Consider the following 15841-nt stretch of genomic DNA (forward strand, 5'->3'; position numbering starts at 1 on the left):
AGGATGAACCACCACCAAAATTGCAACATGGGTGAAGCAGCTGAGTCATCAGTTATGTTTTGTGCACTACTGAACATGACTTGCACCTATCTTCTGTTGCAATATCTCAAATCACTCCATCAATGCTAAACTGAAGTTTAAACACCGGATCGCTGAAAAAGAAGTGTTTCCTTGAAGAAAGACACATCAAACGAAAACCATTACAATTTTTGTGTAATATTAACTGCCCTTAGTCATCTTTTCTGATCCATCCCTTCTGGCTTACATGTTTCAAGGGACAGGTGATTCCCCTAGGCTTTGGAAAACTCTCTCACTAAACTGCTACCCTAATGGGTGAAAATATGCAGCCCTTCTTCTTAGGTACTGCTTCAATGTCCCATGATACAAAACTTCTTTTAATTTTGTTTTTCTGCTAGATTGAAGAGCTCTCTTCCAATGAGTTGTGGGAGCTCTGAAAACAAAACCAGGTGATCCCACCTCAACCCACCATGAGAGCGGATGTGCCTGCTGAGATTGCTGCTGTTCTGGAACATCTTGCTGCAGATGTTACACTGATAGATGCGCTTGTGTTCCCCAAGTTGCTTGATCATCTTGCGCCGCATCCCATGTCGGCTGGAGAGGAGCAAGCTCCTCTTGAGGGACATGGAACTTTGATGGTGCGAAAACCTGCCAGATTGGAAAGAAAGAGGCAGGTAACAACGAAGCAGTTCACCGTGCTGCACAAACACCATCTCAGGGTCCTGTTACTATTTATCGTATCTCTTCTCGTACAGTCAGCATACTGTAGGATTCGTTTATTAGCAACCCTTTGGAACAGGACAGGGTGCTGGCATAGTCCTCTCACTGGCCAGGACTTCAATTACTGGTATGTTGGTTGGAAGCATCCTATAGCAGGAGCTCCCTACACACGAAGCTCCTCTCTGCTGTGTTAGCTTTCCATGGGGGCTCTTTCAAAGAGATGATCTGCCATATACACCCAAGAAGCAATATTGTCTCAGGACTGAAATACCTCAAGGACCACCTCTCCCCCATATGAACTACCACTATGTACACTTGCTCAAGGGAATTATCTAAAATAAAACCAATTACCGTATTTTTCCGTGTATAAGATGCCACCGTGTATAAGACGTCCCCTATTTTGGGGGACTCAGAATTAAGAAAATGGGGGGAGATTGCCTCATGTATAAGACTACCCGCCCCCCGCTTTTTAACATTATTTTTAGTAAAAAAAACAGCAACCTAATCTTATACATGGAAAAGTACGGTATCATTGTTAGGGTACAAGGTTTCACCATGCGTCTATGATCACAGACTGAATTGGATTTTTATATTTTCCCTCAAATAAGCAGAGTTTCGGTCTGCTTATGTTATTGCAAATGATCACTTTTTAAAATCTGAAACGCTTAATGTTTCATTATGTCCAAGATAATAAAGCTTTTCCGGTGGGATCAGAATTGCTGAGAGTGGAAGGTCACGTATGGTTAGGATTCCTATTTTGTTCTTTAACCCCATATACCTTCTCAAAATGTACTCCAAAAGGTTGTGGAACCCTTAGAACAGTATGGGAGGGAAGGGATGGCTAGAGAGAAGATAGAGAAAACCACCAAACCCTCTTCTAGCTGGAATTCCTGTTGAATTTGAGTCACATCTACAAATAGAAGGAGCCTTTCCATTCATGGAAGAGCAAGATTAGATTCAAATGGAAAAGTAAAACTAGATTCAACACTGCATTGTTTCCCCCCTCAACCTCCGAATCTTTCATACCTCTTTCATATTAAAATATTGAACATGCACTGGTCCTTTATAATGAGGAAACAGAATATTTTAGCATTTGCCTTTTCTGGAGGGACTTACTTCGCTACAGAATTCCTACTGTTTGCAGTACTGGGTATCTTCGCTAACACCACCTCCATAAACCTTGCTTCTTCTGTAGGAGGAAGAGCTACGTCATCAGGTGGAATCTCCGTTATAATTTCAGCAACATGTTCCTCTGTCAAATGAATTCATTGTTACCAAGAAAGGCCACTCAGTTATGAACCCTAAATATACAGCCATACAAGATACTGAGCTTAATGGTTCATGCACACCCTAGTTAAGCCAAAGACAATGACTAGGGCAACAGTTCGGCCACATCTGGAAAACCAAGTTTCCCACACCTGCCTCAGTGAGCCAGAGTTAGACAGAGAAGGTAATACCAGACTAGATGGCTCAGTACAAGGCAATTCAATAAGCTCACGTGCTGTGATACACCACTTCTTAATAAATTTAGTTCCCCAATGCAAATATGTCATAAAATGGAAAATTCAGCTTCTTCGTGCCCTCTGCCCATAAAGCAAAGCAGTTGGTAATGCAAAGTAATTCGCTTAGGGCAGTGTTGCCCAAACTTGGCCCTCCAGCTGTTTTTGGACTACAACTCCCATCATCCCTAGCTAACAGGACCAGTGGCCAGGGATGATGGGAACTGTAGTCCCAAAACAGCTGGACGGCCAAGTTTGGCCATCAGTGGCTTAGGGTATCAGTGGCCAATTGGCCTAATTAGACCCACCTGTGAGGCTATTTTGGCCACATCATGCCCACCCATATCATAGACAATGTCAGGTATAGGACAGGTAAAAACTTGCCTCAGCTGCAAGGGTATTTGCAGATGCCACTAATCAGCCTATAAAGGCCCATATGAATTGCTTTGGGGGGGGGGATAGCACTTTGAAGGGCATCCTGCAGGCACAAAGCTCACCAGATGCTACTGTGACTGGATTCGCATGACAGGTGGGCAGGATGACAGGTGGGCAGCTAGGCCTACATGTCAAGCTTGTCCTGAGGGAGGGGGGGGCGAACATGACCACCTGGCCCACTGGGTGAAAAGTTTTCCCCACCCCTGATTTAGGGTATGAAATGAAGTATCACTGATAGCTACTTTTAGTAGTTTCTGGGCTCACCAGAAGAGTCTTTATTGTCCACAATCACAATGGGCGTTTCTGGTCTTGCCACTTTGGGCTTCCTGCCCCTTCGTGGTTTTCTTTTCCCTTCCACTGCGGTGTTGGCACTTTCATGGGCTACAGGCTGGTCTGCTGGGGGGGCCTCCATAACCTTTTCAGCAACTGCATCTTTTTGGTTGCTCTGTGGAGCTCCTTTGGCTTGCTCCAAGTGACTCCGGCGATGCTCTGCAAGGGAAGAGAGATGAGACAAAAAAATATATGGGCATGGCTGAACATTAAAAGTAAAGGGCCTTCCCTTCATTTAAATTTAATGCCACCTAAAGTCAACAATATTCCAAACACAACCTCTGTACAAAGTTGTGACAAAACTGGTGACTTTTGACCCTTTTTGAGGAGAGCAGACCCTCATGCCATAGTACAAACCTTCATTTCGATAGTGCTTTCAACTGGGAGGATTATCACCGTTCAAGGTCAAATTCCTGCCCGTCAAAAGCACATTATGAGGGGCTAAAGCAGGTCTGCTAAAGGTGTGAGCTGGGGAGAGCCCCAGGGGCCAGAGCTCTGGAGGGCCACATGTGGTCCCTGGGCCCGAGGTTCCCCACCCCTGTCTAAAGATAAGAGGCAAAGAAATGAATTTTTCAAATGCTCTCTTTAGAAAACACAAGCCAAACTACTGTAGCTGTCAGCACATTCAACCTTTAAAAATTAAGCCTGTGGAGTTGTGGATCTTAACAGTGCCTCCCTTTTGCTCATCAGCAGCTGGGATTCTTGGAAAGCTTTCAAAAACACTGACACATGGATGGGGAAATGGAACCAGACAACATATAGAGGACCACGGGTTTCCCACCTCTCCTCTAAAATGGCAACTGGCTGGACTCTGCTTCAGCGGCTCACTACTTTCTAGAGAGATCACTATATCACAACAACAAAAAATTAGGGGCTTAGTATCTTAAACAAACCGAGCGGCAAGCTCTAGACTAGGGATGGGAAGCCTGTGGTTCTCTGGATGCTGTTAGTAACCCCGTCTTCCAGGAGCCCCTGGCAGCATGGCCAGTCATCAGGGGTGATGGGAAATGTGGTGCAGTAACATTTGGAAAGCCACAGCCCCCATTTCACCCACCCAACCCCAGTCTAGACATTCAAAATATCAGGTTTAAACTTTTCCTTCAATACCCACCAGAGATCAGTTCCACCTCAAACCCTATCATACGCCATCAGATTTTTCTCTAATACTGAGCTTTCCAAATTGTGTGTCATGACACATTAGTGTGTTGGCTGCAGTGTGTACGTGTGTGTGAACTCTCCCCGCCACTCCTCTCAGGGCTGGAAAGGGGTTAGTTTAACATTCAGTTTGCTAGTAAAACTGAATTACTGTGTCACAAAATGATGCATGTCTAAAAAGCAGGTCAGCAACATGAAAAGTTTGGAAAGCTCTGCTCTAACAGATGATTTGGCTATATAGCGTTCGCACAACAAGAACCGAAGAGTTTCCATACCTGAAAGTTTAGAACGGGGGAATTTTAATTTTTTGAGAGAATAAGTGCCACTGGAACAGGGAGGCTTCGAAGTAGTTTTGTTTTCTTCTTGGTCACATTCCATCACTACTAAACAAACATCTATCAGAGAAATAATGTTTGCATAAGTTTATTTTCCTACTAACCACATTGCTGTTACAATGCCTGGTGTGCCTCTGCTGAAACTTAGATCATTGGAAGCTGTTTTATATTTAAAAGTAGAAAATATCAATCAGAGGAAGCATTCCATTACGTGTAACAAATAATACGAATCAGGACATAGATTCTATCAATTTCTTTTTATGTGAGGGAGATGTTTGCATGAAATAAGCCCCACAGAGAAAGTAGGAACATTTTTTGAGATAGTTAAAAAAACTATCTGCCACCCATCCACGAAGCAACCCAACGTACCATTGGCAATGCTAGAAACTTGCTTTAGAACGGGCTTTTCCATTTTTTTGGCGTAGAAAGCAGCGTACCACACTCGTAACTCCGTGCCTGGTGGGATGTCCCGGGATGTAGTGAAGTAAATGTCATTATCATGCTGGAAGGCAGACAGGTTCTGGTGTTCGTATTGGTTGGCTGGCCTCACCATCATCATCCAGTTGCAATCATCTTCATTAGATGTATCAAAATACACTAGAGGTCCATCCTTCTGAAAAACCTAATAGACACCGTGCAAAGAGGGAATGCAAACTTTGCAGTGATGATCAACAAATAAATAGCCGTAGACCAGGATGCATTTTTGTTACCATACTATGACCTGCCCATGTGGTCCCTGCAGTACATTACTGTAATGGCATGAGAGGAAGAATCTGGCTTCCATGCTACTGTGGTAAGTGGTAATGTAATATTATGAACTGGTCTGACTTTTATTTCATACCCCTGACTTCACAGATACAGGCAAGGTGAACGCAAACCTTCCCCGTCAATGTGTGGGGCACATAAAGTTGTGGCTGCAAAGGAACAATCAGGAGTCTTACAGTGCACTCCCAACTGTTCCTGTGCCACCTGGGCTAGTATTTTGAGCCTTTCAAATTTGGTACAAAAAGCAAGCCCTGCTAGGATCAGGTCCACTCCATATTTCTTACTCCATCTTCCCCCATATGAGGACTGCCAACACCAGCACATCTTGCTTGCCTGACTGCACATGTTGAAAGTTAACAGACGGAACTAAAACCAGAAGTTTTCTGCAGGCCATACAAACAAAAACACTATAGCATTAGCTATCGGTACTGAAAAGGCTACTCTGTGTGTGTGAGAGAGAGAGAAAGGGGGGGGGCAGAGAATGATTAATGAATGAACTGGCTAACTAAAAAAAGAACCAAATGAAGCAAATACACATTCAGACAATGGTAGAGCCTGGTTGCTCCATTTCTTACTGCCTTCACATTATCACCAACCCAAACAGTATCATTGTACCTTTAATGGAAATGCTGGCTCCTTTTCCAGTTTGGTAACTCTCTTTGATTCAAAGGGACCAAACTGGGTACGCTTCACCAGCTGTGTTACTGCAAAAATGCCTTCAATCCCATCTTCAACTTGCCTGATCTCCAGGTTGGAGGGAAGGGATGATCTAAGAAATGAATATTTTGACGCATAAATGAGTTGACTCTACCAAAGATCTTTCAGCATCCACAGAAGAAAAAATGCAGCCCTGGCATCCACAGGGAAGAGCTGAGGGCTCATCCAGACTTCCATCTGTGCCTTTTTTTTTTTTGGCCCAGGCACAGGCTTTAACCCTCTGTGTTCAAGTGGTCTTTTTTGTTGTTGTTATGGCACTTTCTGTGGGGAAACCCACATTTTACCATTAAATCGGAACAAATGGCAATTTACATAGATTGCCATTTGCACCAATTCAGCAGTAAAATGCAGTTTCCCCACAGAAAGCACACCAGGAGGGAGGGGAAAACCCCACTCAGACATGGAGCTTTAAAGCACGGATCTTTGCCTGGAAATTGCGGCGTGAAAGAAAATCTGGATGGGCCCCGAGTCCTCTCTCCTCAGTGACAAAATTATCAATTGTGAGGGACAAATTTTCTATATAGACCTTCTACATTGACAGAGTAATTGAAATAAAGAAAAAAGACACAACCTTCCACACTTTTATATAGTATGAGGGTCAGTAATTGCCTGTGAATGGCTTCAACAGCTCTCTAATAAGTGGTAATCAGCAATTCCTCAGGACCATTTCAAAAATTATTTTTTCTATAAAAACATAGGTAGCGACCTTATGAACATTTGTCCATTTTGACAAATGTTGCCTTCTCTGATAGACAGGCTATACAGGCAGAGGCCTATCCCAACACCTGCTACTTGATCCTTTTAATGGAAAATGCCAGAAACTGAACCCGGGACCTTCTGCATTCAATGCATGTGCTTGATCACAGAGTCCCTCCTCAGCAAACACTTCCATATGGGAAAAGATACGAAAACCCTGTGCAGATCTACACCCACTTTCACCTACACTGAAGTTATTTCCATGTAGGAAATCTAAACTTGAAGTGACCCTGAGTCTCAGGTTTTATGGTATAAAATGCATACCATGCTACACTGAGGCATGCTATAAACAGTATTAGTAATACTAATAATTAAGAGAAGTGCAACTGAAGATGCTTAGGCTACCTAAGAAGATCTTTACCTCAAGTTGCTGTTTTTATTGACAATTTATTATCATCACCAATGACTGAGGAGAAAGGCGATCTGGCATCCAAGTACTGTGTCCTTTGCCTACGAAAGGCATTTTCTCTGCTTCTCATGCTTCCAAACAAGACTTGTCCACTTAGAAGAAAGGGTTGTATCCAACTGAACTCTGCACTCAGGCGATGACTTCAATGGAATTTCCCTTCCCTCTCTCCTTCCCCAGGACCCCCCTCCCCCCTCCCAAATCTGCTCTGGAGGGTTGAAGGAATCCCCAGAGAAGATTTGCAGGGTAGTCGTTCTGCTTGCACAAGGACTTAGGTACAACTAAACTGAGTTGTCTGTAAATTCCGTTTTTGTGTCGTTCACATTGTACAATCCACATGCTCCACTGACACAAATGTGATTAGCCTTGCTTTTCTCCCTCACTGCGATAAATGCCAGGAAGCTGTCATCTACATATAAGAAAAGGCAAAGGTTAAAAAGGATGATCTAGCCATAATACTCTGCCCTGGCTGGCAGGACTAATTGGCACCCCGTCTACTCATGCTGCTGAAAACATTCCAGAATGAGATCTTTCAGCTTAGAATTGTTTGGGAGACATTTAAAGTTACATGCATGTGAGTTCTCCAAGACTGGGAGCATTCCTAGTTCAAAATGTGACACTAGAAGCAAAATAAGTGAGAACAGAAGACTCCCTTTTGCATTGGCAATCTGGCTTCATTTACTTTAAAATTAAGCAAGCCAACAAGGCAAGAGTTGGCTTACCTTGCCCGACTTAGCACAAAGGAGTCTTTGACCATCACCACTGGGCCCAGTTCTGGACATTCGGAATCATGATGCTGATTGCAATCTTCACACCCTGAAAGCAGACAAAAGAAAAAGCAGGTAGCCATGGAGAAAGCCAAGCAGCTTCACAGTGTACTCCAACAACTGTGATATTCAATTACCCGGTGGCCACGTACTTGTTTGAATCAATAGTATAGTTCAACTCATCCCAGGGATAGATAAGGAATAAAATGGCACTTGTGTTATCAGACTATAACAGCACCTGCAAAAATTACCAAAGAAAATAGGCTTTGAATAAATGTCTAACAATTATAGTTTTGTCAGTTGAGGAAGGATGCTTAGAGGAAGGGGATACAACACTTGGTATAACCGATTCTGGCTGGAAAATGATATTCATATTCTCTGAATCAATGTGTGCAAAGCCGCTTTCTTCTGGATGTTACACAAACACCTTTCACCAGATTGTTTTGTAACCATTCCAGCTTAATTTACCTCAAGTTACGTCTCTTCAGTGTTCAGAGCAAAGGCTATTCCAGGAACCAAGAGGCATCACCATTTTCCCAGGCTCCACAGAAGAAGCAAACATCTCTAGGAGTGAGCTTTGTTTACAGCCATAGCTGCTTCTCCCTTTTTTGTAATAGTAGATCCATTCCATCATCCAGGCCATGCTTTTCAGAACGCCCTGTTCTAAGCACAGGCCCAGGACTTGCACAGACTGGCAGGGCGAATTCGGGGATAAAGAACACTAGCCTGGCTGTGGTTGTACGCAGGGAAAGAACTTCAGAATAAAAAAGCTCCATCTACTGAGCTTCAGAGGAACCCAGTTCCTTATTTTGAAGAGCCCCATGCCTGTAAACAACCGTGGGCAGGACACAACGTGAGTGTGCAGGCTTCCCTCCTCACAGCTGCTTTATTCCTCCCCTCCTAGTTGGGGAGGGAGCAGCGCACATGCTTTATATGCAAAAGTTCAATCTCCAGTTAGGTCTGAGATCCTAGGGAACTGCTGAAGTCACCAAGTTTACGGAAGAATGGTCTTGCACAGTACAAGGCAGTTTCCTCATTGTCCTATGAGAGAGCTTATGCATGCCTGAATAACATGCTAAGCCAAATATAATGTAATAAAAAGAGCCCTGTTGGATCAAGCCCCTCTAGTCCAGCATCCTTTTTCTCACAGTGGCCAACCAGATGCCCGCGGAAAGTCTGCAAGCAGGAGTTAGGTCCAGCAGCATTCTCCAAACTTCTGGGTTCCAGCAACTGTTCTCCACAGTGGATATAGAACAAAAGCATTGCGGAGAGTAGTCTCTGATAGCCTTGTCCTCCACGTACCTCCCTAATCCTTTTTTAAAGCTGTGGCTCAGCTTCCATGTCTTTTCTTTGGATCTTAGTCGGGAAGCAAGTCCAACATCACCTCTAATCGTCTTTTGCACCAAGGAAGGTTGCTTCCAACTTTACCTTTCACTCATTCAAATGTTAGAGCTGCACCAACACAGCCTACAGAGAGCTTGTTTATTAATTATCCTCCATGCACAGGTCTTAAGGCAATGCACAAGATACAGTTTTTAAAAGATCAGATATATGTTGTTGGTTTTTTGGGGGGGAGGGGAGCAAACAGGCACCCATGGCAGAGATCCATTCATCCAACTGGAAAAGTGCATTGAAAGCCCTGCTCTGAGTTACAGTGGTGCAGGCTTCTGAGATCCTTGGAACTTGTAAGAGACATCTCCCACCAACCACAGTGTCCCACCGTGTATATAACTTGGCCCTGCATGGTATATGCCAACACCTTGAACTTGGCAGTCAGTGCAAACCCCCAGGCAAGGCGTTATTTGCTGGCAGTAGTATGCTCCCACCAGCTGCAGCCTCCTGACCAACCTCAATGGTAGCCTCACAAACAGAGCATGGTTTCCAATCCCTGGTCTTCTGCTTTCAAACCAACACTACTCCAACTCACTATTTTGCTCTCTAATGCTGTCTCCTGTAGTCCTGCTACAAGTCATCCTGTATTTTTTTAGTAGTATCTCAGACACATCGGCTTAGCTTGCTGGTAAAAAAGCACCACAGCTGTCAGCGCTGCAGAGTCATCACAACTAAACAGCACTCTTGCATGCTCTCTTATGCCTTGGGGGCATCTGCAAAGCTATTAGTGCTGTTCTAACCCTTCAGTATTTATTTATTGCGATGGTGCATGAAGGAAAAAACACAGAACAGCAAAATAATGAAACAAAACAAATTGTTTGGTTTGTAAAACGAGACTGCTTGGAGCTACGAATGTCTGTGATGTCAGTTGCTATAAATTAAGTACCACCCCCCAGCACTTAAATTCTAGCCATGAGAGGAAGAATCCCACAGCAAACAAGAAATCCTACTAAGGGTTATTCAGAAGCTTCTCACAGAACTGCAAAAAAAAATGTGCATTTTCCAAGCACATGCACCTCAAACTTCTCCATACTCCTCTCTGGTGCATCTTCAATCCCTTATAATAACTTTACGTAATAGTGGGGAACAAAACACACCTTTTACCCCATGCCAAACAAGTGCACTTATCCCACCTTTGATATCACCAGACACCAATGCCCAGGCGTACTGTTTGAAAGGGTGTTCACATGTAAAATTAAGTGTGTGTATGCCCAGATTCAACAGCTGATATCTCAGATAAAATCTGTAAATCCACAGTGCAATCTGGGCCCATGCATTTATGGCAGCGGTTCTGAAAGGTTGTGGTGCCCCAAACTGGTGTGGCAGGAAAGGATGGCAAGGACAATAAAAAAAAAACATTTAAACATTTCTCTATAGTATAGTATCAAAATAATTTTTATTATTTGCAGAATATGGATAGGTATCTTTTCAAAATGACAGCAAGAACATCAAATGATACTGAGGACAATCCTAGTTATGAGTTAGAATCACTGTTCAAACATAGTGCTAGAGAAGATGTGTTTATCATTAGTTTGGGAATGATTCAAGTTCTTATGTAGCTGCCTTGTTTCATACTTTCTGGTTTCCCATCATCATATTATAAAGTAGTTGTGTTCTATGTTATAAAATCAAGCACTGCTAGTTCTTGTTTCTCCCCCCCCCCAAATGTATTTCTAATCACTACAAAATTCAGTGTGGCACAATCAAATTTTTATTCTGAAAGTATGGCTCAGAGAAAAAAGTTTTGAGAACCAGTGATTTATAGTTTTGAACACCATGCTTCTTTCCCTCTCTCCAATCCCCCCATCTTTTCTGTAAATCCTATTTTAACCTCTCAGGTCTCATCCCCAGACAAGAGGAAGACTAAGTATATGTGCTTGCATTTGTTCACCTTTATAGCTTGCCAATGTGCCCACTAATACCTCCTACAGCAGTAGCAAAAGGTCTTAGTAAATATCCCCAGAAAATCTACAATGCCTGGCAGACCGTTTGCTGTGCCTGCTCAGTTCCTGCCTACACTGGCTCACATAGCTGTCAACGTTTCCCCTTTTTTAAGGGAAATTCCCTTATTCCGAATAGGATTCCTCGCAAGAAAAGGGAAAAGTTGACAGCTATGGGCTCAGCCTCTCCTAAATGGAACACAACCACTTAAACTGTCCGCATTTTACTGGGTGCCGAGATCAGACATCCATTGTCTCTTCTATTTTGAACACAGGAGAGGTGGCAGCCCTCATTTGGCTCTCATTGACAATTAATATTCAGAGGCATATTTAATGCAGAAGTATTATTGGATACTTACAGATAAGCACGGCCTCCTTGCTGCCATCCTCTGCCATTTTGAAGACCTTTGAAAACAGAAGGGACAGATTCCAATGAGAGTGTTAGGCACTTCACAGCAAAAAGCTCACCTGCCCAAGTTATGTGGATTCCAACATACTAACGAAAGTGCTTTTTATGCCTAGGAGAGGCTGGATGAAGACAGGCCCCAGGTTACATTTGGCTGGAGTTTTGCTATTGATTTCTAAAGGGCTATATTACTCCCTACAGTTAAACACAGAACATAACTTGAGTCAGACCATCAGTCAGATATTGTCTACATTGATTGGCAGCAGTTCTCCAGGGTTTCAGATGGGATATTCCTAGCCCTACCTAGAGATGGTAGGTGCTCTATTGCCTTCCCACCACCCACTAATGTTATTGTTTTAAGAACACTGTGCATAATAACTTGAAAATTTAACATTCAACCTTGTGTCTGAATTGCAGAACATGACAGGTTTCCTAAACAAACATAACTTCCATACAGGAAAAAGCATTTACAGAGCTATGTATGGCACATGTCCATTCCAAGTGATCTTATACATATGGTGGAAAGCCCTAGCCAATCCCATTTGAAAATGGACGTCACTTGAAAAATAAAAATAAAAGTGAGGTACCTAGCTTTGAGGTTGCAAAGAAAAACATGAGACCAACATATGTGGAAAGATGAAAACAAATTAAGACCAATTAAAAGTATCAAAATGTAATAATTTGAAGCGTATTGATTTCCACAATAAGTTCTTATGAAACTGTGCATATAATGTGCACATTTGGAAGGATCAAACAGCTGGTAAAGAGTTATTATTCTCAGTACTGTTTCCTGAAATAGCAAAAGGCAGGTTTGTTGGCTCATTTTACTTTAAGTGCAATGCAATAATAATAATAATAATTACTTAGATTGACATGCCCTTCACCAGAACGTTCCAGGGCAGGTTATATCAATATAAAATACATAACTGAAAACAGGTTAAAAATATTTTCAATCACAACTAGAGTGGGTCCTAAATTATATGTATCTCAAGTGTAAAAAGAACAGGGTAGAGATGAATCTTCAGCATACAACAAAAGCTATGCAATGAAGGTGTCAGATGCACCTCTGTGGGGAGGAAATTACACATCACTTATGACCCAATATTTTCCAGAAATTATATGATTCTCGGAGCCCAGTACTTACTGTTGCAGTCCAGCTTTGGTTTAGCTCAGTGCAGCATGGCAGCAAAAAGGACCAGGGAAGGGCATAGCAGCCGTGAGCTCCTCTCTGGAGGCGGTATGGTCCTGCTAAACCAGTGTTTCCAAACTTGGGTCTTCAGCTGCTTTTGGACTACAGTTCCCATCATCCCTGACCCTGGTCTTGCCAGTTAGGGATGATGGGAGTTGTAGTCCAAAAACAGCTGGAGACCCAAGTTTGGGAAACCATAGTTTGACTTGGCATGACATGCAGACCACAGGGTGTGCTGCTACTGAGAAAACTGAAGGCTACTGGTAGCCCAAGAAACACTACTTTTTGCAGAAAGGTGTCAGCTTTCTTATGCAAAACTGAGTACAACTGAGATTCACACATTGCACCTTGAGGAGATACTTGGAGTGTCAGATAATCCACCACAATCCGAAGAATATATCTGAAGTTTTTATTTCTAAGATGGCACTCGCTGCTTACTCAGATACTCGTCTCCCCACCTATCATTGACGACCGCTTCTAAGCTTTCAATCTGGTACTTTCAGAAACAGCAGATTCTGTTCTGAAATGTTTTCCAGGTAACTGCGATAGCCAACAAAAGAGAGGAGCCAAAACTGGTATTTATTTGGGAGTCTTCTAGAAATAAAACTCCAGATTGCAGAAAAGACAAGCAAGGACATAGACATGGCACTTCTTAAGAGGGCTCTTTAGCTTTTGCTTATGGAGAGGCAATCTATAAAACAGAAAGAGCTTTGTTTCAATTATCTCCATTTGTGTACATTTACCTGAAGGCATAAAGGACCCTGGCAGTTCACTTTGGCTTAATTACCTAGAATGCGCATGTGGTTAAGCATGAAATTCACCAACTACCTCTGAACTTGTGGGGCACAGGATGTTTTCCCAATAGATATAGGGACTAAGTGAATTAGGGATGCTTCACAATTTTATGTAGCAGCAAACATCCTTTCCACAACATGGATGCCCAGTACAACTAATCCTAGCTCTCTGGAAACACTATTTTGACTCTAATGCTGTTTTGATTTGTGAGCAAATAATTTCAAGTGTGTATTTCATGTAACAAGTACCCCATAAGTCTGTTAGCTTGGATGGCTCAAAAAGTGATTAAATCCAAATTATATTCTCTCCATAGCTAATATATGATAGCTAAATGGCACCTCCATACCCAGGAGTACTCTTCTGAATATCACATGTTGGGGACAGAAGGCTACCTTTACACCCTGCTTGTAAACATCCCAGAAGCACCGGGATCCTGGAAGATAAACAAGACATGTCCAGGAAAAGGAACACTGACTTTAATTGTGTTTTGCCCTCCACCTTCCTCTAGGGCAGTTTCCCAAACTTGGGTCTCCAACTGTTTTTGAACTACAACTTCCATCACCCCTAGCTAGCAGGACCAGTAGTCAGAGATAATGGGAATTGTAGTCCCAAAACAGGTGGAGACCCAAGTTTGGGAAACGCTGGTCTAGCGCTACTGTCCCAAACATTGACTTTGGCTCACAAGTGGTACAACGAGAATGAACCCTGGATAGTCCAAAATTAGAATCATAGTTGGAAGAGTTCCAAGAATCTACTCCAACCCCGTGCAATACAGGAATGTGCAGCAGTCCCACATGTGGATCGAACCTGCAACCTTGGTATTATCAGTACCACACACTAACCAGCTGAGCCATATAGATGACAGGTGGAAAGGGAGTGTGAAACACTGCATTATACAAGTCTTTAAGTTGCAAATCAACATGTTGACAAAAGCAGAGTCAATATATTTTATACTTAGTTGCAGTATTTATACATTTGTGGCAATTTTCAGTGCTTATAACTGTTGTTAGCACTATGGTTTTTCTTTTCTTCTTTTTTCTTTTTGGTATTTTTAATGCCTTAGTTTCCCATTGACAAGCAAGGCAAAATTCAGGTGCACCATACTAATTAATTTTATTGCAATGCTTTCATTTTGCAAAAATATAAATGAATAATCATACTGATATCAAGGCTACATGACTACAGAAATAGCATCCGTGAAATAAACACAGATAATAACTTGCAGTAAACTGCTAATTGGTACATTTTTCTTTGGGCAAGATAGGTGAGGAAGCAGAACTAATTAAAAAAGCAGCATCAAAAGAGTGAGATCATATCTGAGTATAGCTGAGAAAACATAGACACCTGATACTTAGTAAACAGTCCAATGCCAATCCTACAACTACATGAGATTTTAAGACAAACGTGCAAGTATTTGCATGATTAAAGGTATTAGAGAAAATTTATTTACATCAATAACAGGAGCAGGAAAGAGACTGCAAGTGGATTAATGGATTAACTAATATCTGAATTTGTGCAAGGAAACAAGAAAAATGATTTCCAATATTTTATTTTGCTCACATACTGAATATTATAGTATTGGTTTTAATTTTATGAGAGATTATTTTGAAGCATCTTTGCCACCTTAAATGGGCCTCTAATAGCAAACTTCATGGGTTCCAAAGGTGTTTTAGGACCATACAATGGCACCCATGCATCTTGCAGTTGAATGTATCAATCATCAAGTACGCTGTGGGCACCAATAAACAATAAAATTTATTGAACAAACATACCACCCCCTTTATATGTACTATCAACAGTGGTTGGAACATGTAGCCTTAATTAACTTCTTCAGCAGGACGTGACCATGTGTGAAGGGGGGAAAATAAATGCACCATGGAAATAGGCAGTTTCCCTTGAAAACACTCCATGATAATGTCATGGAGTGTGTCACGTTGAGTGTGTCAACACAAGCCAGAGTGCAAAGAAGTATTAATGATGGCGAATCCAAAAATTGGAAAAGCCTCCACTCCCCATATCAGATTAATACCTGAACAATAATCCTACTCTAAATTCCATTTTGGGGATTTTACAAGCCACACATGACGGGTCACTTCACACATTCCTTTCTGACATGTTAATATTTTTGACACAATGTAGTATGTGGCCCTCAATACAGGTAAACAGGTCAAGAAACAATGCATCTGCATTCAATGTCTTTTTATTAAAACCAGTTA

The 15841-nt window shown here is 42.2% G+C and overlaps 1 protein-coding gene across 2 annotated transcripts in view; it reads right to left on the reverse strand.

The window, feature by feature from the left end:
* PRDM15 (PR/SET domain 15) overlaps window positions 1-15841 on the reverse strand; it is a 35447-nt gene that overhangs the window by 18238 nt on the left and 1368 nt on the right. For both annotated transcript variants that reach the window (XM_053386783.1, XM_053386782.1), the window contains exons 2-9: window positions 11595-11640; window positions 7859-7952; window positions 5873-6026; window positions 4862-5114; window positions 4433-4552; window positions 2937-3161; window positions 1855-1990; window positions 488-666 (exon numbers count right to left, since the gene is read on the reverse strand). In XM_053386783.1, coding sequence (XP_053242758.1) covers window positions 488-666; window positions 1855-1990; window positions 2937-3161; window positions 4433-4552; window positions 4862-5114; window positions 5873-6026; window positions 7859-7952; window positions 11595-11631 — 1198 coding nt within the window. In that variant the 5' untranslated portion in view covers window positions 11632-11640. The remainder of the gene's footprint in view (window positions 1-487; window positions 667-1854; window positions 1991-2936; window positions 3162-4432; window positions 4553-4861; window positions 5115-5872; window positions 6027-7858; window positions 7953-11594; window positions 11641-15841) is intronic.

This window comes from Podarcis raffonei, chromosome 4 (assembly GCF_027172205.1).
Source record: "Podarcis raffonei isolate rPodRaf1 chromosome 4, rPodRaf1.pri, whole genome shotgun sequence".
Lineage (NCBI taxonomy): Eukaryota > Metazoa > Chordata > Lepidosauria > Squamata > Lacertidae > Podarcis > Podarcis raffonei.